Source organism: Haliaeetus albicilla, chromosome 4 (genome assembly GCF_947461875.1).
Source record: "Haliaeetus albicilla chromosome 4, bHalAlb1.1, whole genome shotgun sequence".
NCBI classification, from domain to species: Eukaryota; Metazoa; Chordata; class Aves; order Accipitriformes; family Accipitridae; genus Haliaeetus; species Haliaeetus albicilla.
The window spans coordinates 15875237-15901614 of NC_091486.1; the positions used below are offsets into that span (position 1 = coordinate 15875237).

The 26378-nt window shown below is 39.3% G+C and overlaps 1 protein-coding gene across 2 annotated transcripts in view; it reads left to right on the forward strand.

The window, feature by feature from the left end:
* Positions 1 to 26378, forward strand: part of CNTNAP5 (contactin associated protein family member 5) — a 303884-nt gene that overhangs the window by 70108 nt on the left and 207398 nt on the right. For both annotated transcript variants that reach the window (XM_069781056.1, XM_069781057.1), the window contains exons 2-3: positions 3406 to 3516; positions 10132 to 10325. In XM_069781056.1, coding sequence (XP_069637157.1) covers positions 3406 to 3516; positions 10132 to 10325 — 305 coding nt within the window. The remainder of the gene's footprint in view (positions 1 to 3405; positions 3517 to 10131; positions 10326 to 26378) is intronic.

The following is a 26378-nucleotide window of genomic DNA, read 5'->3' on the forward strand; positions in this document are numbered from 1 at the left end:
AACATGTGTATTTTTATGTGATTTGCATGAAGATGGCTTATAGATACAATTAGACACTCTTTTTCATGGTTTGGTGGGGGTTTTTTTTGCTAATTATCTGGTCAGCAAGGAAACATAGGAGAAAACATCTGGCTAGTAAATGCTTTTCTTTGTGAGTATCCAGATGTTTTAAGTGATTCTGTAGTATAGGTTTTTTCTTTGTTAGAAACAATGTTTTTAATAGACATATAATGCAGTCGACTCAAAGAAGCAAAGTTCTTGTTCCGACAGGCAAACTGCCAAAGCAAAAGGAGTAGGGTCAGAAACTAGAAATATGGGAGCACCTGGAATAAAGGTCTATTTCTGTCACACCATGTGAGGGAGATGAAGTCTCTTGAAATGTGTGCACTGGGATTATATGACGGGAATCAGGATACATTGGCTTTGCTTCTGGTTTACCATGGGTCTTCTCTGACCTTGCATAAGCACAAAACTTTTAATCTCTTTCTTGTCTGCACCCATCACAAAAGGAAACATGATATTAACATACTTTCTTAGAGAGTTTGGGAATATTGAGAGGAGTGTGTTGGGTGGTTGGTTGGTTTGTTTTTCAATTCTGCCTTCTCATGGAAGCAGGGCCTATGGGATGATCCTCACTGCATGTGCACATTGTGCCTTTTTGAACCCTGTGGCCAATTTCACCTAAGATTTACAAAGCGATATCAATCTCAAATCTGGAGAGTTCGTATGTGTAGTGTCACTGACAAGGGATGCATCAGAGCTATTTTGTATATGATCTGGATTGTTGTGCATGTACAAATTGACTGATGCATCCCAAGCACTTTACTATACTGTACTTTGAAATTTCATTTGGCATGTAAAAGCTGTGCTATGTCCTGCATTGTTGGTCTGTGCACGTAGAGCTGTCCGGTGCAACCTCCGATGTTGCAAGGCTAGTTTTGACTGAGGGAAGAGCAGAAGAGTGACCTTGCATCTTGTTAGGGTATCCATTCAAAACTAAACTTGGAGGAAATTCCTGCTTGCATTCTAAATCAATAGTTACTCACTGATCTATTGGAAGTTGGACTGTACTGGTCCTGGTGTTCTCAGAACTATCTTCAAATTGTTAATACTGTCCTAAATCCTGAAGCCTTATAATTACGTGTTTTTATAGTTGGATATGAATTCAGGGAAGGATTCCTGGCAGTAGTGGGTTTTTTTGTTGGTTTTTTTTTTTTTTTCCCCCAGAGAAAAACTAAATAAGGATCCTAGAATTTGGTGTGAAAATGATGTTGTAATGCTGTAGCAGCAGAGATCCAGGTGAGTGTGTCTGGGGACAGAAGCAAAGGATGTGGAAATGTAGGCAAAGCACCTGGTAGTTAGAAAAGCTAATTGTCGCTTCCCAGGCTGGAGCCTCCAGAGGTCCCAGGCAAAACCTTAAATGCATTGTTCTGAAATGGTTTACACTTGCTGCTGTGCTGAGACACTTGGTGTCCTGTAGGTATCCGATCATACCCTCGGGGAACAGTGAGAACCCAGAGGTTGTCACTGTGACTCTTGTCACGGACAGCTTGTGGGTCACAGGCTGATGTGTGGAGTTCTCTCGTGGTCCAGGAGCAACCGCAGGGAACTGAAGAGAGCCAGCAGTCTAGACACTATTTAAATTGAAATCTCTGCATTCAGTTATTTTCAGCTTCTGGTTTTAAGTGTTGCTGAATAGTCCTGTAGATCTGTTGCTAAGACCTTGAACCTCCTTTTGAGAGGTTCCCAATCCTTCCATTGGGTTTTATAGAATGCAAAAGTTTGGGTGAGTTTGGTGCCCCGGTGTACTTGCCATTTGAGATCTTTGTTTAAATCACTGTTCAGGTCACAACTTACAGTGAATTTAAAAGCCTCATTTTAATTTACAGGTGTGGTTTTTTTTAAGTCCAGACAGAACAATTTAGGCCTGACCTCATGCCGTACCAGGGAGCATGGCACTCCACAGACCTTTCTGCATTGCAGTCAGAAGTTCTCTTTGAGACTCAAAGCCTGTAAGTGATGAGGAATCTGCTCAGGACCTTGGTAACTTGTTTTGTTAGCTAATTATCCTCGTGTTCAAAACATCAGTGGAATACTTGTCCTTAATTTGTCTAACTTGCAGATTTTGTTAGGTCTTTTTGCTGATGGTAACCAAAGAGACAGAAAGGATTTTGCACTTAAGTTTGCTTTTTGAGGTCCATTGGTCAATGCACTGATATGAATTATATCGATTACACTGATTTTTTTGTATAGAGATGGATTTTGATTACAAAAGTATCTGGGCTGTTCTTAGAGAGTCACTGTAGAAAGAGATGAGAAGTATTTTAATGTAATCTGGCTCATAATGTGGAAGGTATCACCCAGATTTGGAACAGTCTAAATTTGCTGTCATAACTATAAAGCAATTTTTGCTTTTATTGCTTGTCTTTTGTAGCCTGAAATATCATTAATGCATTACTTCCTCCCCAACCACCATCCTTGCAAATCGTGTATTTAGTCTGTGAGTGCGAGAACACTGTGGTGCCTGAGATTCTGCTAACCTGCAGGACTTTTCCAGTAATTAGATCCATGTTTGCTCCATGGGAGATTCAATTAAAAATGAGAGGGGTTTATTATTATTATTGCCTACTGAAACCCCGCACTATGTTCTTGAGTATGTGACAGCATTGTAATGAGTGAACTTACTTTACCTAATTCCATCCTTATTCAAACATTATGGGCTCAAAAATTCAACTTGAGTGTTAGCCTATATGAGGATGTGAAAGTAAGAGGGGAAAGACATAGCAGACTACTCATCTGAGCAAACAAAACTAATCTGGCCATGTGTATGTGTATGAGCTTGTGGAAGAAATGAAGGAAGTGTTCAGGTTTTGTAATCACAATGCAGCATAGGACTCTTGTGAAGCACAGGACTTGCTTTTATATGTTGCAGAAGGCCAGGTGGCATATGCCTGTGTGTCACTACTGTACAGAAATATGAAGTTGTAACTCCTACATTATGTATCTGCTCTGTGGCGAGACTACTGAACACAACAGTTGGGGTGTTCTCTAACTCTGTCAGGGCGTTACTATGTTCTTCCAGTGGCTTTTGTAAGAAGAGTTATTACTCTCTTTTACTGGAGGGTAGATCATCAAATTTCATTCACTGAAAGGAAAACATTTTCCAGCTTCTCAAGTATTTGATGTCTTTAAAAACAGCTCCCATCCAGTTGCCATCCCACCAGACTGTCATTCTGGAGGATTAATTTCAGTCTTGCATGTGAATTCAAGCAGAAGTGTGCTCTTTCTCCAGTGTCTGTGTACTAAGTAGAAACAAACACCATGTCGAGATAGCACAAGCTGGCATATTTGTTGCTCATGTGATGACCTCTGTATGTTTTGTTTTTTTGCTTTTTTTTTTTTTAGATAATTGTGACGATGCATTGGTATCTCCCTTACCTTCAACAGCCCTTACCAGTTCCTCTGAGCTCTTCAGTACTCACAGTCCCAGCTTTGCAAAGCTCAACAGGCGAGATGGTAAGGTTGCAGTATGAAATGCCTAAAATATTCTTTTTAATCACATTGACAAAGAATAACTCTTTATGCTGTTTGTATGCAATGCATTCAGAGCCAAGTTGAATAGAACTGTTAATTTATGCTTTTGTGAGAGCTCTATTTAGGAGCAATTCCTTCCTTTATTGTAGAAAACTTCTATTAAATTTGAAGCTCTCCATTTCTTTTGTAGAAACATCCTGAAGGAAGTTTAGATAGTCTTTTTGCTTTTGAAGAGTTGCCATAATCTTTCCAGGTCATTGGAGGTCATTAGGCTTGAGGCTCTATCCTAAAGTGTAGGCGTTAAAGCTAGTAGCAACTAGATATTAAAATTCCAGTAGAATTCAGTGATTACACAACTCTGCAGAAACAGTGAAAATGAATAAAAAAACTTGGCAGACATTTGCCATGAAGAATGTTTGAGGCCCAGATAATGAGTTCACACACAAGGTGAAATTATTAGAATCAAACTTGTTACCAGAAAAGAGAAGTTGACAGTATCTAGGACATCATTTGACACCACGCTGCAAATTTGGGTTGTTGGCTTCTGCCTTATTCCCAAGTTACAGCCTCTAAGAGAGGAAAGCCCTGCATTATTACATTACATATGATTTTCATTATAAGAAACACTAGAAAGTATACTACTACAAAAGAGGTTTTAATTGAAAATAAATGAGAATTTTCCTACTTAAACAATCTCTGAAATGTCTGTTTTAATCAAACGCCATTTGATAAATCTATAGAAAGACAGTAAAGGGCGCTTCCTTAGATGGTTTGCACTAATGATAAGCAGTTGCTAGGTCCTTAGAGAAGTGTTAGATGGGAGTTACTATATCATATTTAAACTCCTGAACCAGAGTTCCTCAGCAAGTAAAAGGTCATATGGTAGTTGCTCAACATAAAGAAAGTTCTAAACATTGAGCATGATATTTGAGTTTGCCCTGCCTTTGTTTCCAACTGCTAGCTGGGATGGTGAATAGATGTGCTTATGTGATTTTGCAAATGGCTCTAATGACTAATTTTGTCTGCAGAAAAGAGGAAGAGATTCAAAGTCAATATTATTGCAAGTCAAGCTCTGACTGTACTGTATTTTAAAGTGATGTTAACTTCTAAAATAAATTGACAATGATTGCAATTCAAGGGCAGAAAATGAACTAGGTCATATTTAGCTGTGTTAGAGTAGTTTTGCCATGTAGTGGGGGGTAAAGTGTTGTAGTTTTTTAGACATACAGTATCAGATCGGTAAGGTCCACACTGTCCTTTGGCACAAATCATGGGAACAGGAAGGCAGAGTATTGAAACTGAGCCCTAAGCAAGGAAGTTGGTTGAGCAACTTTTATTTCAGGTTTTGAAGGCTTATGTGATAACTGATGAGCTAAGCCCAACACAGGGACCTAGAAGTTAAATTCTACCTTGCTTAATTCTGTTGTTGTGCAGACTTTTGTAGAAATGCGCAGATGTAGTGCCAGCAGAATTCGTATGGGTACTTCATCTTGGGTTGGAGAAGCAAGCAGTGGTAGGTGGTGGCTGAAGGAACTTTTTGTCTGGCACTTGAATGCAAAGAGTAGATATCTTTACAAGAAATAATATTCACTAACAAGGACTATGCCATGGCTTTCTAATAATGTTGGTGTGTTTTGATGAGCTGGCTTAGCTTTGTTTGTAATTGATAAGACAGTGCTGCAAGCAACAGTACCTCCATGTAGAAAGCCAGATAAATATATTTGTTAATGTAAATATGAATGCAACAGGTGAAGATGAATTTATAGAATACAATCTAGATCTACATCAAGAGAAAGTTCTAATTCATCAAGTTGATTCAGTAATAGATAACAATAACTAAAAGGCTGTTGTTTAAAAAAAGGCGTGCAGCAGTGAAATGTGCCATTAAAAAAAAACCCACACAAAGTACCCATGAGTAAAGCTTTGTGTGAACTGCTGAAAGTGCTCAATTAAATGCTGATAAATCTGTACTGGTAGTAGTAAAGCAGTTAGTATAATTCTGATAAATATGATTCTGAGGTATGAAATATATTACTTAGCCATGAGAGGGATTAATCGGCTTTTTTGTTTACAGTAAATAAATGATGAAAAAGACTAAGAAAATTGCTACAATATGACTGTATCAACTAAGCTTTTTTAGTTCTCTATTAGTTCTCAGCCTGAGTAGTCAGTATAGGCAATTATGTATGGGAATATAAAACATATATAATGTCAAAAAGAATTTGTTTTATGGCCAGGAAGTGTTTGATCTGGGCATTAAAGTAAAATTCTGCAGCAGGGAAGCACTTAGTTGCAGCAGGAAGTCCAAGAGTTTGTAGCACATTATAAAGCCAGTTGAGCTGTTAGTAAGGCACTGTAGGGTGGAAATAAGCATTCCCTTTTCTTTGCATTAATAAACTACAAATAAGTATGGGCATCCTGAGCAGCCCCGTGGAACGTCAAGGAGCATTGACTGCATAACACTGGGATTAAATGTAATTTTTGGAACAATTACAGCAAAATTTACAAATGGTCTAAAAAAGAAAAAAAGTATTTGATCAAATTTCTTCGAGTCATATGGGTGTCCAGCTGAGAAAACATCTGATTATTGTTCTCCTTATATTTCTAGCATTATGATTTGTTGCCATGGAGAATATGAGCAATATATCAGATTCCTGTGGTACTGTTTCTCCACTAGGGCGTTTTCGCCATACCGTGTTGAACCTCTCCCTTGAAATGATCCACAGAAAATGTGAAATGCGTGAACTCTGAGGAATGACAGTGTAGTGCAATGCGCAGAATCCTATCAATGCCAGTGGGAATCTGGTGGGCAGAATGGGGAAATTGTATGTCCGTCAGACATGACGTTGTAAAGTACTAAACGTGTTGACTTTATTGAGCATCTTCTCTCTCTTGTTTTCTTGTGAGAGAGGCAATGTGGTATCTTCATATGTTAGTACTTTCCAGATTACCTAAAACCAAATGTACCGATCTGGTGGGTGTAATCAGAGCCACACTTGCCTGTTTTATTTATGCCACACTATTAATAAAAGGTGTATCATCCTCTTCAACTTCCTTTTGCGCAACTGCAGGAAAATGGTGTCAGGGTTATGCTTATATCTGTTCAAAGGAGTTGATGTCCTGTAAAAGTTGTGTCTTTAGTAGCCCCTGTTGTTGCCTATTAGAGCCTTCACATCCTACGTTCTTGTCTCTTGTCTTGGGCCTGCCCTGACAAATGTTCCCCAGGGTGAGCATCACTGGTGGGTAGAGGAGCAAATGGCGGTAAAAGAGTTGCTATACTTTGGGCATGCTTTTTTGCTACTTACTAAAAAAAGTACAGGGTGGGGTGTTGACACTCTATAAGGAGTGACGTGCATAAAAGAAATGTGCACAGATTGTGCTGGAAAAAGATGCCAGTATCCCTTGTGCCACCTGCTCTGTATAACAGAGCAAATATGGAGGAAAAAGAACATTTTAGTGATTTTTGGCACTTGCAGCAGTATTTGGTGAGGATTTGGGATACCCACAAAAGTGAGCAGAAGTTATGTGTTTGCTTTACTAGCAGAAGTGAGAGAGGCCCAATGGGAAAAGCTTTAGTTCTGCCCTCAGTCACACAGCCAATGCAGCGTTGCTGTTGCAGGGATTTTAACTGCCATTCTTATAAGTCAGTAGAATTACTGTTCATCTGTGGAAATGGTAATGATGGAAGGTTTGGGAGAGGGAAATACAGTGGGTTTTTTCCCCACAGGAAAAGGTGTATGAAGCAGCTGCTCTTCTGTAAAGGCATGGTCTGGCAAGGATGATAACATCTCTCTTGCAAGACCAGCTTCTGGAGAGGTGATGCTACGAGCAGGTGTCACTGCTGTGTCATGGAGTGCTTACATCTAAAGAGTGACATTCCCAACAGACAAATGTGCTCGTGTGAAGAGACACGCAGTTTGGAGATGCTGTGTAATCTGTGATTTGAGAGGTCAAGCTCATCACAGATCTCCCAAATTTCCATTCAGTGTGTATTGTTTGTTTGACTGACTTTGAAAATATAAGCCTGTTGTGCCATGCTCAAACTGGAAAATATCAGTGCATAGTAAAGCCAAATACTTTTGTGGAAAGCATATCACCTTTCTGCCACTTTTAGCAGCAGACAGGAGAGAGCATAAACTACACAGGGTAGATGCTAGTTATGATGTTTAACAAACTACTGGAAAGCACCTGTGGTAATAAGCTTGGCTTAAGAACTTATGCATAAACTAGAACAGAAAAGCAAAGATTTTTTTCCTTTTCTTTTTTTTAAATGGGAAACTCCTCAAACAAATTACTTGTTATAAGTTATTTTCCTCCATCTAGTTGCTGCTGTTAATGTTATAGAAAGACAATAAAGCAAAGATGAAAATGCCCACTTTTAATATTTACAGAAAACTTCTGTAATAAATTCTTTGCAGTGTTGAAGGGAACAACTTTGTGCCACAGACCTGCCAGAGCTTCTGAACTGAATTTCTATGTCCTGCCAGCTCCTGGAATAAAACTGTAAAGAAAGCAGCAACTATTGTGTTCAGGGTCTATTTCAGATATTGGATATTACAGTCCAAAGGAAGTTTTCCTTTGGCTCTCATGTACATTAGTCACAATTCCATGTAGGAGAAATATGCAGCTTGTCTTTGAACACAGTTATATAGTTTGTATCTTAAAAGCCAGACAGATATATTCTTTATATGGCATTTAAAATTAAAAAAAAAAAAAAAGTGCGGGGTGGGGGGGAAGAAGAAACGTTGTTACGATTTTTAACGGGAAGTACTATAGTTTTATAAAAGCTATATATAGATATGGAGTTAAAAGAGAGCTATGAAGTAGTCAGAGAAGAATTGAATAATGAAATTCCTAATATTCTCATTGGGTCTTTCATGACATGCTTATAGGAGAGAGTATTCTATTTAAGGCAGGTAAAATAATCACAGTGATGATGAAGACTTGTATTGTGAATGAAAAAGGTAAAATAAAGCATGGAACTAGCAAGCAGTATGCATTGGTTTGGTTACAAACTATTTTCCCTGGAGAGCTCTCGTAGAGGAAGGAACTGAGTCATCCAGGGGAGCGGTGCCGATATTCAATTCTAGCTATGGAATAAATATGCTTCTGTTTCAGGAATTAGGACTAATTCCTATCTTAGTGAACTGTAAATAATGAAAATTCTAACACCTATCCTTAGACAAAAGAATTCCAGTTGTGAGCTGGAAAATACAATGCAGTCTAGGAAAATCAAGAAATTTTTTTAAAGGGCAAAGTTATTGAAATTGAGTTCTTTGATACAAACCACATTTATTGATCTTTCAACTCAGTTCACTTCAATAAACTCTTGATGGAGCAGCTTTGAGACAGATCAGTTAATAAGATCAAAATATTAAGGTAAATCCAGCTATTTATAACCAAAGTTTAGTGATGCTTTTTATTTGGAAACGCATGTTCGGAATCGTTCTTGTAGTTTACATGAGGAATTGTTAATGTTTTACTCTGTGTATTTCCCCCTTTCCTTCCCAATGTGACTGTGTTCACTGTAATCATACAGAAGTGCTTTTGTAAACTTCATTAATAATGGCAAAACAAAGAAGATGGTGGGTTGCAGAAGCAGTGACAGCCTGAAAATTTGCTGCTTTGGATACTTTGTTAATGGCTTCTGCGTTCTTCGTAGCTTCGTTGTTCACTTATTTGTAAGGCTGAAATGAATGCTAAGTGTATTCGGAGAATAAATGTGTGCAAGTAGAAACAAGTTAAAAGAAAATAAACATAGCCTATAATTTAAGGGTGAAAAAGAAAGGAAGAGAATGTAAAATAATATATTCCAGTCTGGAAGGATTTGCCTTTTAACCGTAAGCTCACGTTTATTGTAGTGAGTGAAGTGGTGAAATTCAAACAGGGGTTGCAGTTCCATGTTTCATTGGCTTGGCGTTACCACGGGCCTGTTCAACCTCTAAAAAAATTCAAGAGATAGTACGTATCTTTACTTTTAAAGAACAAACACGAGCTACAAGCTATCAGCTTCCATGTGACTGTGACTTCGGAAATCTTCATTCCTGAATGGAGAAGTGCATCATGGAAGTGGATAATTTGCAACTCGTCTCTAGCTTTACATCTTATTATCTGAATTGCATTTACAACCTGTAATTAAACCGTTCTTTCAAATACTTAATAGGCCTCAAATCAAGATAACTAACATTTTTGCATGTCTTTCAAAACATAGCAAAAAAGAAAATGTCAAAGCAAATTAGAAGTTAGAAATCAGCATTCCCAGATTTGCACAAGCATGTGAAGAGGGGGTAGATATGGTATTTTTTTGTGACTGAGGATGTGCCAACCTCACCAACATTTGTCCAGCTGACAAAGAATAAATTTCCTTAAAATTTTTTAGAAATTCAGAATTCCTTATAAACTTTAGGTTAATTAAGAAAACCTTAAGGAAGCACACCTCATGTAGCATATTTCCTAATACAAAAATATGAACAAACAGCTGTATGTTCAGGAAGTAGGCTCCTGTGTGATGACCTGAAGTAGTAACACGGTCTTTCTCAAGTGTAATTTCTTGTGCTGTTGTTGTCACCTAATTTATCTTTATACAATCTCTTTCAGGAGCTGGTGGCTGGTCCCCGTTGGACTCAAATGAGCAGCAGTGGCTCCAGGTTGATCTGGGAGACAGAGTGGAGATTGTCGCAGTCGCTACCCAGGGCAGGTACGGGAGCTCAGACTGGGTAACCAGCTATACGCTGATGTTCAGCGACACTGGCCGCAACTGGAAACAGTACAGACAAGACGACACCATCTGGGTAGGTCTGAATTGCGGACGCCTTTGGCCCCTGTTCTTTCTGGTTTGGGCTCGTTTTGGCATTCGGAGAAACGGCTTCAGTTTCAGATCAGAGCACTGCTGTAGTGGTGAGAGAGCAGACCTGAGTGACTCTACAGGGTGTTTTGATCTAAATGGGTTATGTCACCGACTGTCTGTGTAATACAAGTTTAGACCCTCAGGACTACATTGTTTTTCAATCTATGAAGATGCTCAGGGCACTCAAAATGACCTGCATGCTTCTGTGCCTGGTTGGCTTTGATTCAGGCACACCAGGGTAAATGGGGCTAATCACCTACATACTTTCTCCAGGAAATATGGAAATAACTGTGTGTCTTCTGCATGCTTGCTGGCCAGAACAACAGGGCTCATGCTGGGGGAGGTGGGTGGTAAATTGCTCCTCGGCTGGAGAAGGCTGGAGCTGCAGCATGAGTTATGGGATGATTTAGCAGATACAATAAAAGTGCTCAAGGCTCTTCCTAAAATTTTAATGCAGACTTGACACTTGCTGTGTTGCAAGTTCAATGTGTGGCCATGCCAGGTGCTGTCAGTAGGACTGCCTGTGATAGCAGTGCCACCTCAGGTGTGGATGGTGAAGTTTAGAAGTATTCCTTTCGTATGGAAAATGTGAATTGTTGATAAATGGTAGCATTCTCTCTGTGCTATATTCTGTAGTTCTGAGGATCCATAGCTCTGGTAGCACAACAGTGCGTGGTGGTAAATGAAATATATTCTTCGTGAAAATAAAAGGGAACAGTTTAAGGGTGACCAAGTAGACTTCTGGTTTTGTCTTAAATTTTTCTTTGGTTAACACCTTGGTTAAATGCTGTGTCGCAAAAGCAGATTTTGCTTCCTGAACATAATGACTGTGAATGAGGAGAGTTGTGGTGCAGCAGGAAGAGGGGAGAAGGGCTGCTTAGTTTTTTTCCTGAGCGTGTTGCAGGCAGTAGCGATGCATGTACAGGGAGGTTAACTTCTACAGTTTTAAAATCCATTGCATTGCCACTGTCTTTGTTTTATCATGGTTTGATTTAGGGAAAGCTAATGAAATCCTTCTTCCTTTAAAAAGGCAACTTTGGTCCGAAGATGGTCATAAAGTTGTCAAGTGTGGCTCTGCTTCACCTGTCTCTTACAAAATTATATTAGGTGTCTTTGTTCCAGATACTTACACGATTTTTTTTCTCTTCTTTTTATGTTTAAAAACAGTGGAATTTTATTTTCGACTGAATATAGTGAGCATTTAATCTGGCTCTCAACTTCCACCCTTGGGACTCAGAAATCCAGAACTGAGAAATTTTTAGAGACTTGGTGTCATTAAGCTTCCCTCCCTGAAAATATTAGGTGCCTTGTTAAAATTTTATATTAAGACTAATTAATTTTTTATTACATGTCTAACTTTTCAGTCTTTTCCTTTCTGGAAACCCTTGACATTTTATTTTCTTTTTGTAAATTTTTCTTATTAAAGAGGAACTTGGAAGGACAACACGTAGGATTTACCATAGCAAATCTTTATGCCCTAAGGATCCCATTTTGTGAGTTTCTGATCTGGCACCTAATATTGCGCACAAGAATAAGAACAAGCCTTGCAGGCTTTTAACAGTGAATTAGGATTTATGAAGAACCTGAACTCTCTTGTTTTACTAAGTGATCAGGCATGAAGTTGATTCAGAGCAGATCCTGACACAAGTCCTAAAGCTTCAGTAGATCTGGAAGCTTGCTTTCTGGAGGGGTAATTTTTGTATGCTTTTCTAATGGAAACTGCCGTAGGCTACAGAGGGTAGTTTTGTATATAATTGAGGAAAGATTAAATATAATTTGGATGTGGAAAAAGTAACGCTGGGGAAAGATTTGGATATTTTTTCCCCCACATTAATTTCTACAAGTCACACTGACCATGCAAGCCAGTAACATAATTCCAGTTCAGAAGAACGATTTGCTTCACATCCCCGTGCAGAGGGCTTGAAGGGATTGTTAGGATGTGTCATCAAACTTTGCTGTTGGAAGTATCTGATAGTGAAATTCCAAAGTGGGCTCATTTGATGCTTCATTAGACTCTACAGTCTGCCTAAACTGGCAAGTCTCATTAACACCTAGGAGCTTATACACCTGCCCATGGAATTAATGAAGGTCAAGAATTCCTTCTGCACAATTTTTATTCTAACTAAAGAGAAAGTTGATTCTTTTTTGCTGGCACTTTTGGATTTGTTTCAGTGAAATAAATTAGATCTTGGGAGCCATTCAGAGCACAAAGACAAAAGCCAAAGAGGTTTTCAGAAGCGTGTATAGAATTATAATTTCAAATTTTGTAGTGTTTCTGTTTTATTGGCAGTAATCCTTTCCTTAAGCTTTTTCTAACTAAGAAGAAAAATAGAAGTGTGCTGTCCAGGTGTATGTTGAAGGCTTTTCTATAAAAGCCCGTGGATGAAATGAGGACAAGCACAACATGGTGCTTTTTGTTGGTGCATTTTGTACAAACTTCCTCCACGTGGACTGCATGCACCGGATTTCATCCAGGTCTTTGGATGCCTGGTTGTTATCCAGGTTGTTATGGATCACCTCCAACATGGCTAATTCCCTCAGATACGGGATACCTCCCTCAATATCGGTCCATTCATTTTAGAAATTTGCAAGTTCTTCCTCAAAGGGATACCCATCCTTCACACTTGAAAGGAGTCGCTGCCAAAGACTGAGGACTCCTGCCTTTTTTCCAATCCCTTTGTCAATGGCCTTATCCTTAGCAAGGGTTCCGAGCTGCCAGCTTTCCTTACCCTCTAATTCCTGACTCCTGGCACCAATATCCCAGCATCGGAGTAACCACTTGAGAATTAGCTCACCTGGTTGACAGCTAAAATCTTTGTGCATATCTCACAACTCACTTAGGGATGGGGATTGGATGGTTTCTGTCTCATTCATGATTTGTCTCTTCCTCCTCCTGTTCATGTGATGGCTCTGCTGCAGAATAGGCTGCCTCTTCTGATTCTTTCTCCTGCTCCCTCTTAGAAGCTTCTTCATCCCTTACTAAATGAGCTGATTTCTGCTTCCATTGTTTCTTTTTAGTTTTAGGGGTGACTGATTTAGAGCCTGCGTTAGCCATAGTGTCTGTTGGTATGTTGTTCCCTCTCTTCAAACTGCGGGTGCTGCATAGTATCGAGTAGTGTTTGGCAGATGCTGGCCAGGGCCCGGCACAGTGCAGCAAGTTGTGCGTCTCTGGAATAGCCATGGCATTTCTTTTTTTATCCCCCCCCCGCCCCCCAAACATTCTATCGCTTCATCAGGGTCCTGTAGTTGTTTGGGAGTGAAGTTCCAGGCCATTGGAAGTGAGAAGCTCTCTAGATACCTGCCCATGTTCTCCCACATGCCATGCTACCCATGACCATACTTTCGTGGAGCCTGGATCATACTCCTAAATTACTTGTTAACCTTAGAAAAAACTGAACCAATATTCCTAAGAAACACTGATAGAAGTATTTTAACTACCCAAGGATGTTCAAGATACTGAGAAGTTATTGTAACAAGGGAGAAAACATCAGAGAACAATGTAGCAAAGGTGCCATTCTGTATTTCCTACACAAAAAACCCTCAGAGGAAGAAGTATTAATTGTTAACTCTCTCCATGAGATGGTACCTGAAGTACAGTAGTGGCTTCAGTACAGAGCCCAAATACCAGCTTAAGCTCAAGGTCAGTGTATTTGTAACAAATCTCCCAGGCAAAACATCACTAATCACTACAGAGCACAGAAAACTGCAAAAGCCAACAACCATCTTTAACGTGTACAGCAAAACAAAGAGCATGGCACAGATCAGATAAACTAATATTGAGAACACGTGAACCAATATCGTGACCCACAATTGCTAACAGATGTAAATACCTTCTAATATGCTCTGGTCAGTCTGTCATTTTCTTGAACCCTTTGAGCCCCACGTTGGGTGCAAAAAAGGACTGTTGTGGTTTGAACCCCAGCTGGCATCTAAGCACCATACAGCTCGCTCCCCCCAGCAGGATGGGGGGTGGAGAGGATTGGAAGGGTAAAAGTGAGAAAACTAGTGGGTTGAGATAAGAACAGTTTAACAATTGAAAGAATAATAATAACAACAACAATAATAATAATACTAAATCATGATTAAAAGGAAAATAACAGAGAGAAATAAAAATCAAGAAAGGCAAGTGATGCAAATGAAAACAATTGCTCATTACCAACTGACTGGTGCCCAGCCAGTCCCTGAGCAACGGCTCCCCTGGCCAGCCTTCCTCTAGTTTATTATTGCTGAGCATGACGTCCTATGGTGTGGGATATCCCTGTGGTCAGTTGGGGTCAGCTGTCCCAGCTGTGTCCCCTCCCAACTTCTTGTGTCCTCCCAGTCTGCTTGCTGGTGGGCTGGGGTGAGAAGGAGAAAGGGTCTTGACTGTGTAAGCACTGCTCAGCAGTAACAAAAACACCTCTGTACTATCAACACTGTTTTCAGCACTAATCCAAACCACAGCCCTATCCTAGCTACTGTGAAGAAAATTAACTTTATCCCAGTGAAAACCAGCACATTCTCCCATTCTTTTTTTGGGGTGGTCAGGGTGGTCTGTCAAAGCAGGATTCAAGGTAGGAGTCTCCTATATCAGGGCAAGGTGGCAAGTTACTGTGTCGCCTCTCATCCACAGGGAGTGGAGGGGTTAAAATCTATGTTACTATGTGGAAAATGCGCCATGTCAGAAATCTCAGGTGGGAAATGCATCCTCCCTGCAGGCTTTGACTTTGAAGCTTTTTTTCTCTGTCCTTAGGACAGGATTTTAGTACTCTCTATGTCCTTCAGGACTTTGAGCTTTTTAAGAATTCTTTTTAAAATTTTTCTGTATAGCTAAAAGGGATAGAAATTTACCTACTTTATTGCTGTTTGTTTCAGAAAGTTATGCTTTTCCTAACTTAAGAGGTGGTCAACACTGACTCATAGCTCAGATGGGGCTGTAAAATCTAAATCAGTATTGCCTGGAGATCATTAGATGAAGTCCGCTGTATCAATATAAAATATTGATATGCACTGGACCTGTCAGGTTCACTGATACAGCTTCTACTTTCGTAAAACTAGCTGAAAGTTTGTGCATTGCTGTATGGATATTACTGAATGTCTCGCACAAATTCCTCGTTGGTGACAACTTATCATTCATTTGCAGCTGTTGAAAGAGGAGGATATGTATCGGTATAAGGGACCTAGATAGCCTGGTGAATATAGTTGGTTGTTTTCTGAAGGCGGTATAACTATGTGGAGAACCATTTGACAGAATAACGATCTACTGAATTGCTGAAAAGAAGTAAGAAGTACCTGGGTTTCAAGGCAAGCATTTGATTTCAAGTAGAAATTTGAGGTTTCATTTTGTTTTAATTTGTTTTCATTCCAGCAAACGAAAACAGGGTCTTGAAATTTCTTCTCCACTAAGTCTGTTAAACTAAAACTGGCAGAAATCCTTAATCTTTACTCAACCCAAGTCAGATTTGAACTGCAATTTCTCCCAGTCCATCTGCGTGACCCGGAGACAAAGTTATGGCGTATTCCCAGCTGGCTGTCCTCTCTTAGTGCTCTCTTAGAGGAGGGTGTACTGGCACAGCCTTTCCCCGCCGCGTGTCATGGGCCATCGGCCACATTTGGTGGAGACAGCAGGAGGGCAGTAGCTCCTTTCATAATCCCTGAGTAAATCTGTCTGGATGAAACTTTTCCTGATTGTGCCTTCACAAATGTCTGGTGCTCCATATTGCAAGTGGTGCTCCTGAGGAGTTGTTTCCAGCTATCTGGTATGGGTTTTGTCCACCCATATGGCATATGTGTCCTTCAGTGCATCTGAGACCTCGGTACATAAATTCTTTATTGGGCTGCCGATAAGACAGACGTTTGCACACCAGTATATATGACATATCACTAGTAAAAATCCCTCTCTTTTTATAGAGATTACAAGGCTTATTATCCTCCTCTCACGGCATGCATACAGCTCCCATCAACTTCACCGTTAATGAGCGCTGCATAGACAGATCGCGAGGAGAATCAGAAAACCTTTTACATTTTCACTCAGCCTGTGTTTATGATGTTAGTAAATTCTGCAGCTGGAATTGAAGACAAGACAGATTAGCCATTTAAAACCAATTTTCCAACCCCATTTGTATTTAAATAATCTTGTTACAAAAGGACTCTGTGGTTCAGAGCAAACTAGACTTATAATTATATTTTCAATATGGATAAATCAGCTGTGTGTGGACACACTAGCTATTGATTGGGGACATAAAACATAAATCTTATTGTTTGTAACAAGTAAATGATTTTTCAGTGTTTTTAAGTGTTGAATAATTCAGAATTTACTTTACCTGCATACACACCACAGCTTGAGTCAGTCCAAATCATGTACATTACTTGGACAAAGTATGGGCCTTGCAGTACCTAAAGGGACCCTACAAGAAAGCCGGAGAGGGACTTTTTACAAGGGCATGTAGTGATAGGACACGGGGTAGTGGCTTTAAACTGAAAGAGGGTAGATTTAGATTAGCTGTAAGGAAGAAGTTCTTCACTGTGAGGGTGGTGAGACACTGGAAGAGGTTGCCGAGAGAAGTTGTGGATGCCCCGTCCCTGGCAGTGTTCAGGGCCAGGTTGGATGGGGCTTTGAGCAACCTGGGCTAGTGGAAGGTGTCCCTGCCCATGGCAGCGGGGTTGGAACTAGGTGATCTCTAAGGTCCCTTCCAACCCAAACCATTCTATGATACAATGCTATTTCATTTTAGATAGCAATTTTTGTGTTATCTATATTGAAAAATACTTTACAAAGCTGAAAAATGCTATTATGCAGGAAGACACAAAGGAAAGCGGATGGAGCAGGCATAGATGTATGCAACAAAAGGAGAAAAGAGGTGTTCTTTAAACAAAATTTTGAAAGGAGAAGGGGAAGTTGTGGAATTGGAGATAAAGGGGGACTGCTGTGACAGTGGCAGAGAAGGCTATTATATTAGAACAATGAATCTGTGCAGAAAGGCAGTGAAAGGGAAAAATGGCATAGATAGCAAGGAGATACTTCATACTCTGTGCAAACACATGCACATACTTGCACATATTAAGCAGAAGTTTGGAGTTGACTGTTGATAAAGTTTCTTACAGATGTGCTGTCAACTGCACTTGGAAGGGAGAAGATGGCTTCAGGCAGAAAGGGACTGTGAGCCCTAAACTCAAAGCTGGGTTACAAGATAGGAAGCACATCTCTGGTGTCAGACCATGATACCTGAGTCATGCAAGGTGCAGAGCAGAGCTTCCCCCACGGAGAAGTGCTCCAGTATCAGTCCTGCGTCTTGCAGGTGAGAGGGTGCTGTGCGAGGGCTGGAGAGTTGACAGGAGGCTGAGGATGCATTAGGAATATGTAATTCTCAGGGGAGCAGGAAAAGTGTTTAACAGAGATGATAAAGATCCCTTGCATCCCCTTTTCTCGGGAAAATTCTTACTTGCATGTCTAAGCTTTTGCTGAACCAGAGGCTTTTCTAATGAAATCTAGAGGAGGGTCACTTAATTGGCTTATAAATCTACAGGAGGGCTGTAAACTTTCCTATTTCCACCCTAGCTGGATAATGATTGTGGAACTGTTTTGGTGAGTTAATTATCATGAACATAGTTAGAATATTAATCTTCTTGTCAGATTTATAGTTTTGCTAATTTATTCTAAAGCGTCTTTTAGCTCCTAGTCCTAATGTCCTCCAAGCAAGGCCAGAGCAAAATTCTACCTGTAGCGATGAGAAGTCCTACATTGTTTGCTTGGATTAGAGAATGGGTTTCTGCTTGTCTTGCTATAATACTTCCTGCTGTACTAGTATTTAGATATATTTAATCTTCTCTATGCACTGTAATTATTACCAGGCAAATAGGTGTTAAACAGTAAGTATCCATGGATTATTTTCTTTTTCAGCACCTTTGCTCTAAGAAGCAAAGAAAAAAAGCCAATTGCTACTTTCAAGTAGGAATGAAGGAACCAATTCAATCTTGCTGCAGGGAAGCAAGGTTTTTCAGAGGTTTTCATCACTTTTCCTGTAAGAACTATGTTATTACAGGTTTTGAAGATGCAACCATTACCTATTTGTTGTACCTAGGACTGTTCTGATTTAAGACTGCTTGATTCTGAGATGCTGTTTGGATGTTACTAATTTGCTTCTAATTCTGGTTTAGCTTACTAAGTTGGCTGCAAACCTGTCCTCTTGAGCGTGTTCTCAGGAAATCTGTCTGTCTTGATATTGCCAGGACAGTTGTCCCGTTGGGAGGATAATTCAAAGTGTCAGTATATCTGGTTTTGTTAAATGCACTCTGTATGGATTTATGCCTGAATAAAATGGATATACTTAGATTGCAAATTACCCTTTAGTGTTGAGATACTTGAGTTAGCCTTAAGCTAACCGTATTTTGTATGAATTTTCTGTGACCTTACAATGTGCTTTTATAGTTGGTTAACTGCAAAGCGATATTAAGGTGGAGTTTAGAGAATTTAGTGCTGATATTAACATGATATCCATCAGTAATGTCTTCAGTAATTCTCTGTGCTTGGTATTTGGCAGCAGTTCACCCTGACCCAGGAAACTGCAAGAAATGTGGTTATTTGCAGTCTGTGCCTTCGTCACCGACCTCTCAGTCTTATTCCTTTGCAAGTTGCCTGAAACCTTTTCTGTAACCATTTAGCACAGGAAGGCTGTGAAATGTTCCTTGATTTCTCATTCCTACATGCCAGATCTTCTGTACGATCTTGTCTGTCCACTGCTTCATGCTAGGGACTATAGAGTGTGACTCCGTAGTGTTGGCCCTAATGGATTGGAGTGGAAAGAGTGGTTGGCATGTTTCTGGTTGGTGAAGTCTGGCCCTAAAATGTCTATGTCTTCCAACCATCCCCAGCAGGTTTGTCTGCCACAGCCAGAAAGCTATTGTTTCCCCTTCCAAGCATCTACTAAGACAGTAAATGTTTAGTGGCAGCATGCTAAGGTGACTAATGTGGAAAACAGCGGACACTTCCCCTCAGATGGGGAGTTTTAGCTAGTGGCTCCTTTATATCAGTAGACCAAGTTTCATTATTCTTGTTTGCAAATCATGTTCTATGGTATGTGAAGATATAAATAGGTCCCTTTACAAATTAGAAATAAATATGGAACAAATAGTGCTTCAATCCATATGCTTCTAGAGCTCAAGTCTTAGTGAGATTCTTTGCAGTTGTTTGGTACATTTTAGAACAACTGAGAATGGCTCTAGCTGTCTTAACAGCCAATTCTTTTGGGGAACTGGCTAACAAGGGTAGTCTTACTGTACTATAATGTACTAAAATAAGACAGGTTTTCCTGCTGCTGAAAAGTGTGTCACTTCTACTAATTCACTCTTAGATTAGATTAATCCAAATAAACAACTAGGTTTTCAGCTCTGCTGGTTTGACTTGGAGTGTCCGGGTCTTCAGTAACTGTTATAAGATTGTACCTATTTTGCTCTGAGCTCTTTCTGAACTTTGGATTATTCCTGTAGTAAGAAGCTCATGAACAGCAGAGTAGAAACCTGTTGCTTGTGGCTAGTGGAAATGGCGTGTAAGAAGAAGAGGAAAGCTACAAAGATATCATTGCAAGCCACTCTAGGACTGGCATTTTATTAAAATATTAAACATTGATAGAGTATTGGCTAAGCAAAGGAGCATGATGTTGTATAGACACCAGGTTTAGTGATAAGATATGCTAGTAAACTGGTGGGTACCTTGGAAGAAGAGGAGAAAGGAGAGAATTCTCATGATACCTGAAATGGAGATGAGAAGACAGAGGAGGGGAGAGAGAGGTAGAAAGCTATAGTTAATGACCAAAGCTTCAATATCCAAGATAGAAATAAAGACCTTTTTCATTACATCTTCAGTCAGCATCAGCAGAAACCAAGGATCTCTTATTTCTGCTCATCCTCTTCTTGTCTCCATTAGCACATCTGTATCCTACTTTGGGTTAATATACTCGGTGTTTCCTACTACTAGACACCCATCAGCTGCAAAGAGGCCCCTACAAACTACTTCTGAGATACTTTTTTGAAAAAAGGGTTGTGTTCACAGAAACTTTTCTTCAATGTTAAAATTGGATCTTTGCACAGTGGCAATGCAGGGGTGCGGAGATGGAAAATCAGGTATCATGCAAGGGCTTGGATGATTTAGAGGGAGGACCCCGATATATTAAAACTTCAGTTTTCTTAGGCTATTTGTCAAAGGTCCCATGTTCTGTCAGTCTTTTTGGTTATGTGGGTATTCTGCTGCATTTCTCCTTTATGGTCTGATTGGGACCCTATTGCTGTTGCTGGGGCCCTTCCTCTTTGGGGATCCCAGAACCGTAAGGATAAAGAAATGTACCAGCTAAAAGTCTACCCCACAATTCTTCCTTGGATGAACACAGGGACCAATTACTTTTTCACTTTTTCTACTTAACTGATGTATAAAGTAGAAACTGATGTTTCTACTTAACTAAGCTGACTTTGTCATATATTAAAAAAATTATCAAAATAATACAGCCACACAATTACAATTGTCTGATAAGTAATATTTTCTTGCCTTTGTGCTAACCCAGAAATTCTGTAGTGTCATCAGCTCTACAGTGTTGGAAACATGCGCTTTGTAGACTACCCTCCCTCCCACCCCGCCCCCCCCATTAATTTCAGCATAATAGGGATTTATTTTTCAGAGGCTGAAAAAAAGAAGACTTTTTTTTACCTTGCAGAAAGAACTTTAATATTATTTGTTTTCATTCTCATTGAGAAGCAAGGTTTATCAGATTTTTTTTTTTTTTTAACTGTCAGTGCCTTTACTGGAATATTCCAAGTCTGGAAATAATGTTTCTCTAATGCCTAATATAGACAAAATATAAATATTTAATATATTTTATATTATATATATGTTGCTGAATTAAAAAAGAAAGAATAACTAGTGAGATTACATTAAAAAAATGAATACAAGTATTATTCTTAGTATGGAGAACCTCTTTTAATACATTGCCTTTCCAAATGTGTCGTGTATATTTTATATTCTTTCAGTGGCTTCTGAGTTTTAGTGCATGAGAATTTTAAAACCACTTACATAATCATTAATTTTGAAGGTCATTATACCAATTGTACTTTTGATTCTTAAAGCTGTTTCTCAGGGGAATGGGGAAGGATAGAAATCCCTAGAAGATCCCATGTGGTGCAAAAAAAGTAAGAACAAAAATTGATATCTGCAGAATAAATAAGCTTGTCCACATTCCTTTGAAATTTAACTTAACTGTGAAACTTTTTAATATGCGTCTGACACTTTTGGGGAGCTGCATACACCTGTTCTGCAGGATTCAGCTTATGTTTGTGGAGTTAGTAATCAAAGATAAAGTGTGAGCAAACCAAGATAGAGAGTAAATCCTGAAGTAGTATTACCTGAAGAACTTTCATCCTTCAAGGAATAAGTATTCATGAGCTGGGGTTAGAAATCCAGTCCTGGAAACATGATAAAAGGTTCCATATATATACCTTTACAGCTTAGAGGAGAGATTAGATTCGGCTCAGATAAAAGCTAGTCAAGCTGTTGTACTGAGAGAACATTTAATGTGAGTCACTTATTTTTATTTTAAATATGCAGACTCCCACATCAGTGATAAGAATGGACAAATCTTCTCTGGAGAAGATTCTTGCTTTCCGGAGATGAGATTTAGTAGACTTTGGAGAATTTATATGGAAAGACTGACTGCCTAGGAGTATTTCATGTTTAGGTTCAGCTCTCAAAAATAATGATTTAATTTACAATAGCTTCCATTTAGAAATTAGACCTATCAGTTTAAAATACATGTCATGGTTGCCTCAGGAGGGTCTATGTCTTGATAGAAAGTCAAGAAAGCATCCAAACTTGTGCCACTTAAATTAAGAAAGTTGTTTTAAGAGAACTTTGCAACTTCCACTGGGGATCTGTTTTGAAGACTAAAGCAATTCTGACAACGTCTAGCAATTCTATATAATCTCCTTCAACAAATCCCCACAAATCCAAGAGGTGCAGGTCCTTTTGGCACTGCGATGATAGCCAATTTTGGCTGATACTTTCAAATCTTTTCTTTGGGTGCTGCTGAAGGAGAATTGAGATTCTTGAGATTGCGGGGCAGGAGTTTTATAGTAGTATCAAAAGAAAACTGCAGTCTGAGTTCTGGATCCAGGTTTTCTAGTTATATTTTATACTTTCTTGTCACTGGGAGACTTCCTAAACATCTACAGTGTGTCCTACATCCTCTGTGTCAGACCCAAACCTGGTAGTCTCTGGGTACAGACACTCACGCTGCACTACAGAGCTGGTCCACAGTTCCTCAGCTCTCCTTGGCAAGTCCTTCAGCCCAAGGGTGTTTGTATGTCAGTCATATTATATGTGTGCCCGGCGAACAAAATTTTTCCATTAGCAATATCCATTAATGGTAATACTTGCAAGTTGCACGTGCTCAGCTGGTGCTTCTTGGTGCTTTCTTGTTTGGACTTCAGTTAAAAAAAATTAAAAAGGAGAAGGACTGAAAAAATACTGAAAGAATGCCTCCTGAAAATTCTTCTGTGACCTATTACTCAGTAAATAAATAAGATAGAACTTAGGAGAGCAGCTACCAAGATTCATCATCTTTGAAGGATATCTTTCAGATACTGCCTTCTTGCATCAGCTAGTGCTTCAGGGCAAAGATTTTCTCTCTAAGGAAGAGGGCACACTTTAGTATTTTTCCCATAAAGCAGTCTCTGGAAAAAAACCCTATTCTTTAGAAATTAAGGAAAAAGATTCCACCTCATGACTTCTAAGTTGTTTTAAAATGGAATCATTGTTCAAGCATCTGTCACTGTGTTCATTACATATCTTTACAATAGGCACTTTTCCTTGGTTTTAATTTGTGTCCCAGATGCATATATTCAGGCTTCTATGTGCATCCAATAGGTGGTCCTTTATGAGCACTCTAATCTCTCTAAACTTTCTAATTTCAGCTTGTTTCTTGTTACAAGATCACAAGCACACAAACAAAACCATAAATGTTTTATACTGAAGAAGATTTGGAGTTACTGCACTGATGTATGAGTCCTTTCTTGGTTTTCTATGGAAGCAAAATCAAAACTCTTGGTTTTGGTGTTGAGAACAGTTTTGCAATGTCTAAGCAGAGTTAGATCCTTTCCTAAGTTTCTTAGTTCTTTATGTCAGTGTAGACAGCTGAAGGGTGAAGCTGACTTCTACAGAGAACACATTGTGTTAACAAATTACACCCAATAAACCATAAGAAAATTTGGTCAGCCAAAGCAAAAACTATCCCTGGAGAATGATTTTGAAAACTTTAAGTAGTTGTGAGTTGTATAGCAGTCACGTAGTTCATGATTGACACATTTACAGGTAGCAACTTCTTGTTGGCAGTAAATCTCAAGATTAGGTACTACAGTAAGCAGAAAGCATTCAGATGTGCCCTCCCATCCTGCTATCTGCAGCAGCTGTGGGACTCAAAAATATGCACAAAGAAAGGGAAAGATAGTCACCCTTTGAGAAACTGGTTCTTTGAAATCTGATGGCGATGGTGGTCATGTCTCATAGCTTCTAGGTGTGCTGCTGAATTTCCTTGTAGGAGGAGGGAATTCTGTGTACTGCAGGAATGAAAAAGGCATCTTCACAACTTCTCCTTTCATGCTGTTTCCTCCCCCTGCCTTTTTTTTTTCTTTTTTTTCTCTCATTTTACTTCTTCCCTTAACAACTCATCTATCCCATTAGACTGGGTGACATTAGACATTAGACTGCTTTTGTTTTTGTTGTTTCTCCAACTTGAGTATATATTATAGTGAAAAGGATAGCAAAGATTAAAACCTAGACAGGCTTTATTTTCCTATAGAGTTCAGAGGGATGTTTAATTTCTCTGTGGAAATTGTCACATGGAAAAGGGTCTGAAGACAGCTATTGAGGTTTTGGAAGTTCTCAATATCTCCTTTTTAGCAGAACCACTTTCTGTTACCTCCACTTAAAGCAAGTAGTAACTTATTCTGAACAATGCTTTCTAAAATCTATGAGGTTATTCAGGTACAAGTAACTACTCATCTGAATGAGGACTTTAGCCCGTGATCTGGCAAACATATGGGCACTTAACTCATGCATTTACATTTGCAGAATGAGCCATGAAGCATAACAATTTAGAAATGAGGAAATCTAAAATGTTGATTCCAAATAACTCTGTAATAAAATTTCCAGTGGTGCCAGGATTTCATCCCACACCTGTAATTAGGTACTGAACATAACATATTGTAGAGTAGAGGCTATACCATTATATACTTGCTGAACTTGAAAGTTACTTAGTTTTCTCATTTGCTGTGAAGTTTGTTTTCCTTTTTTTTTTTTTTTTTTTTTTTTTTTTCCTGGAAAACTGTTTCGCTGCCTATTTGTTCATCTTGAGGGGCTTTCTTCTTGCCTACATTTTGTGGCTGGCCAGAGTCATTAGAAGCAAATGCATATCTGCAGTCTGATTTTTAAACAAGCTGCAGCAGCACGTTGCATGAAATAAGGCCTTGACTTCTCACTATCCTTCGCCTAACACTGTTTCTTCTTTTCCAACTACTAAGCTGGAGGTCAGCTTTTAGTGCTTAGCCTTCGTATTTGAAGGCTTATAATGGTACCTGTGTTTATAATCCATGGACATTATTTGGTTATAGCCTTGTAAAATATGTGCGCTATTTCAGCCTGAGAAATATGTGCATGTGGTAACGCATACATCATTATAAAGGTTAACAGAAATGGTGATCTGCAAGGAATAATCTTACAAAATTAAAGATTCACAGATATTTAAGGCAGGTTTGAAGAGTTATTGGCAAACATGCAGGGCAGTTGTGTGTGTAAAAATAATTCAGAGGACAGTGGAGAAGCAAATCTGAGACCTAGAGGGAGGGCAGAGTTTCAGGTGGCATTCATCCAGCCATATCTGCAAGAATGCAACGATGATGATTTATAATTACTGTGATGAAAATAATGATGATTCTGCTGCCACGTTTTTACCATAGCCTCAGGAGTATAAGTAATTATGTGATGATCCGTTGATTCTACATATTCACAAATTTAGCTATTTATCATAATTGGTTTAGTCCCTTGGACTTAGTCCAGGCTCTTATTTCATACAGTTGGTTGTAAAAGGGAAGTGGAAGGAAGCAAATTTCCTCTAGCTGCATACACCAAATCAAAGTTGGTTCTACATTAACAGACTCCTCATTGTCAATTACAATGGTTGTTTATTCTTCCAGGTTTAAAAAAAGCAAACAACAAAAAACAACAACAAAACAAATCCTCACACAGAAGACACCTACATTTCCTCTTTGGCGATACTTTTAGTGGCTATCTAAAAACGAGCCTATTCCCACCTCAGAGCACTTCTTTTCTGCATTTTATCTGCATAAAAGCTGGATGTTCAGTGGTCAAACTACACTGAATTTGGGGGCTCTAGGTTTCGTGTTTGGTTCCATGCCCACCAAAACCTTTCCCTGGTGGTCCCCATCCCAATATTGTCATTCAAGGAAAACTCTTGACAATTTCATGGCCTCCAAAGCCCTTGTTACTTATAAAACCATTTTATCCTAGACCATGTTTTTGATAGCTTGGTACCTGCCAGAAAATATTTTGTCCCAGCCCCTCTACCCTCCCCAAAAAGACCCTACGAAAACTGAGAATGCCATTAGCTTTGAGGTGTGAAAAGAAAAAGGCATGCTAAAGGGTAACTGGTGGATGTTCAGGTTTCTAGCCAAATTCTTGAGTATTACCACACATTTGCACATCAAGTTGTATGCTGATTTTGCTGCTGTTTTCTGTAACATTACAAAGTAACTAGAACCCTCTTGCTGCCTTCTAGGGACCCTTATGCACTCAGGCACAAAACTTAATGCAGCATCAAATGGTCCCAGAGGCTTTCTTTGTCTAGGCAGCAGCAGGCACACTGATAAACAAAACATCATAATGCCACAGATGAAGTAGCAGTGCAGTCAGTCCTAGATGTCTAGCAGCCCTAGACAGTAAGCTGCGACTTCTCTTTTATCA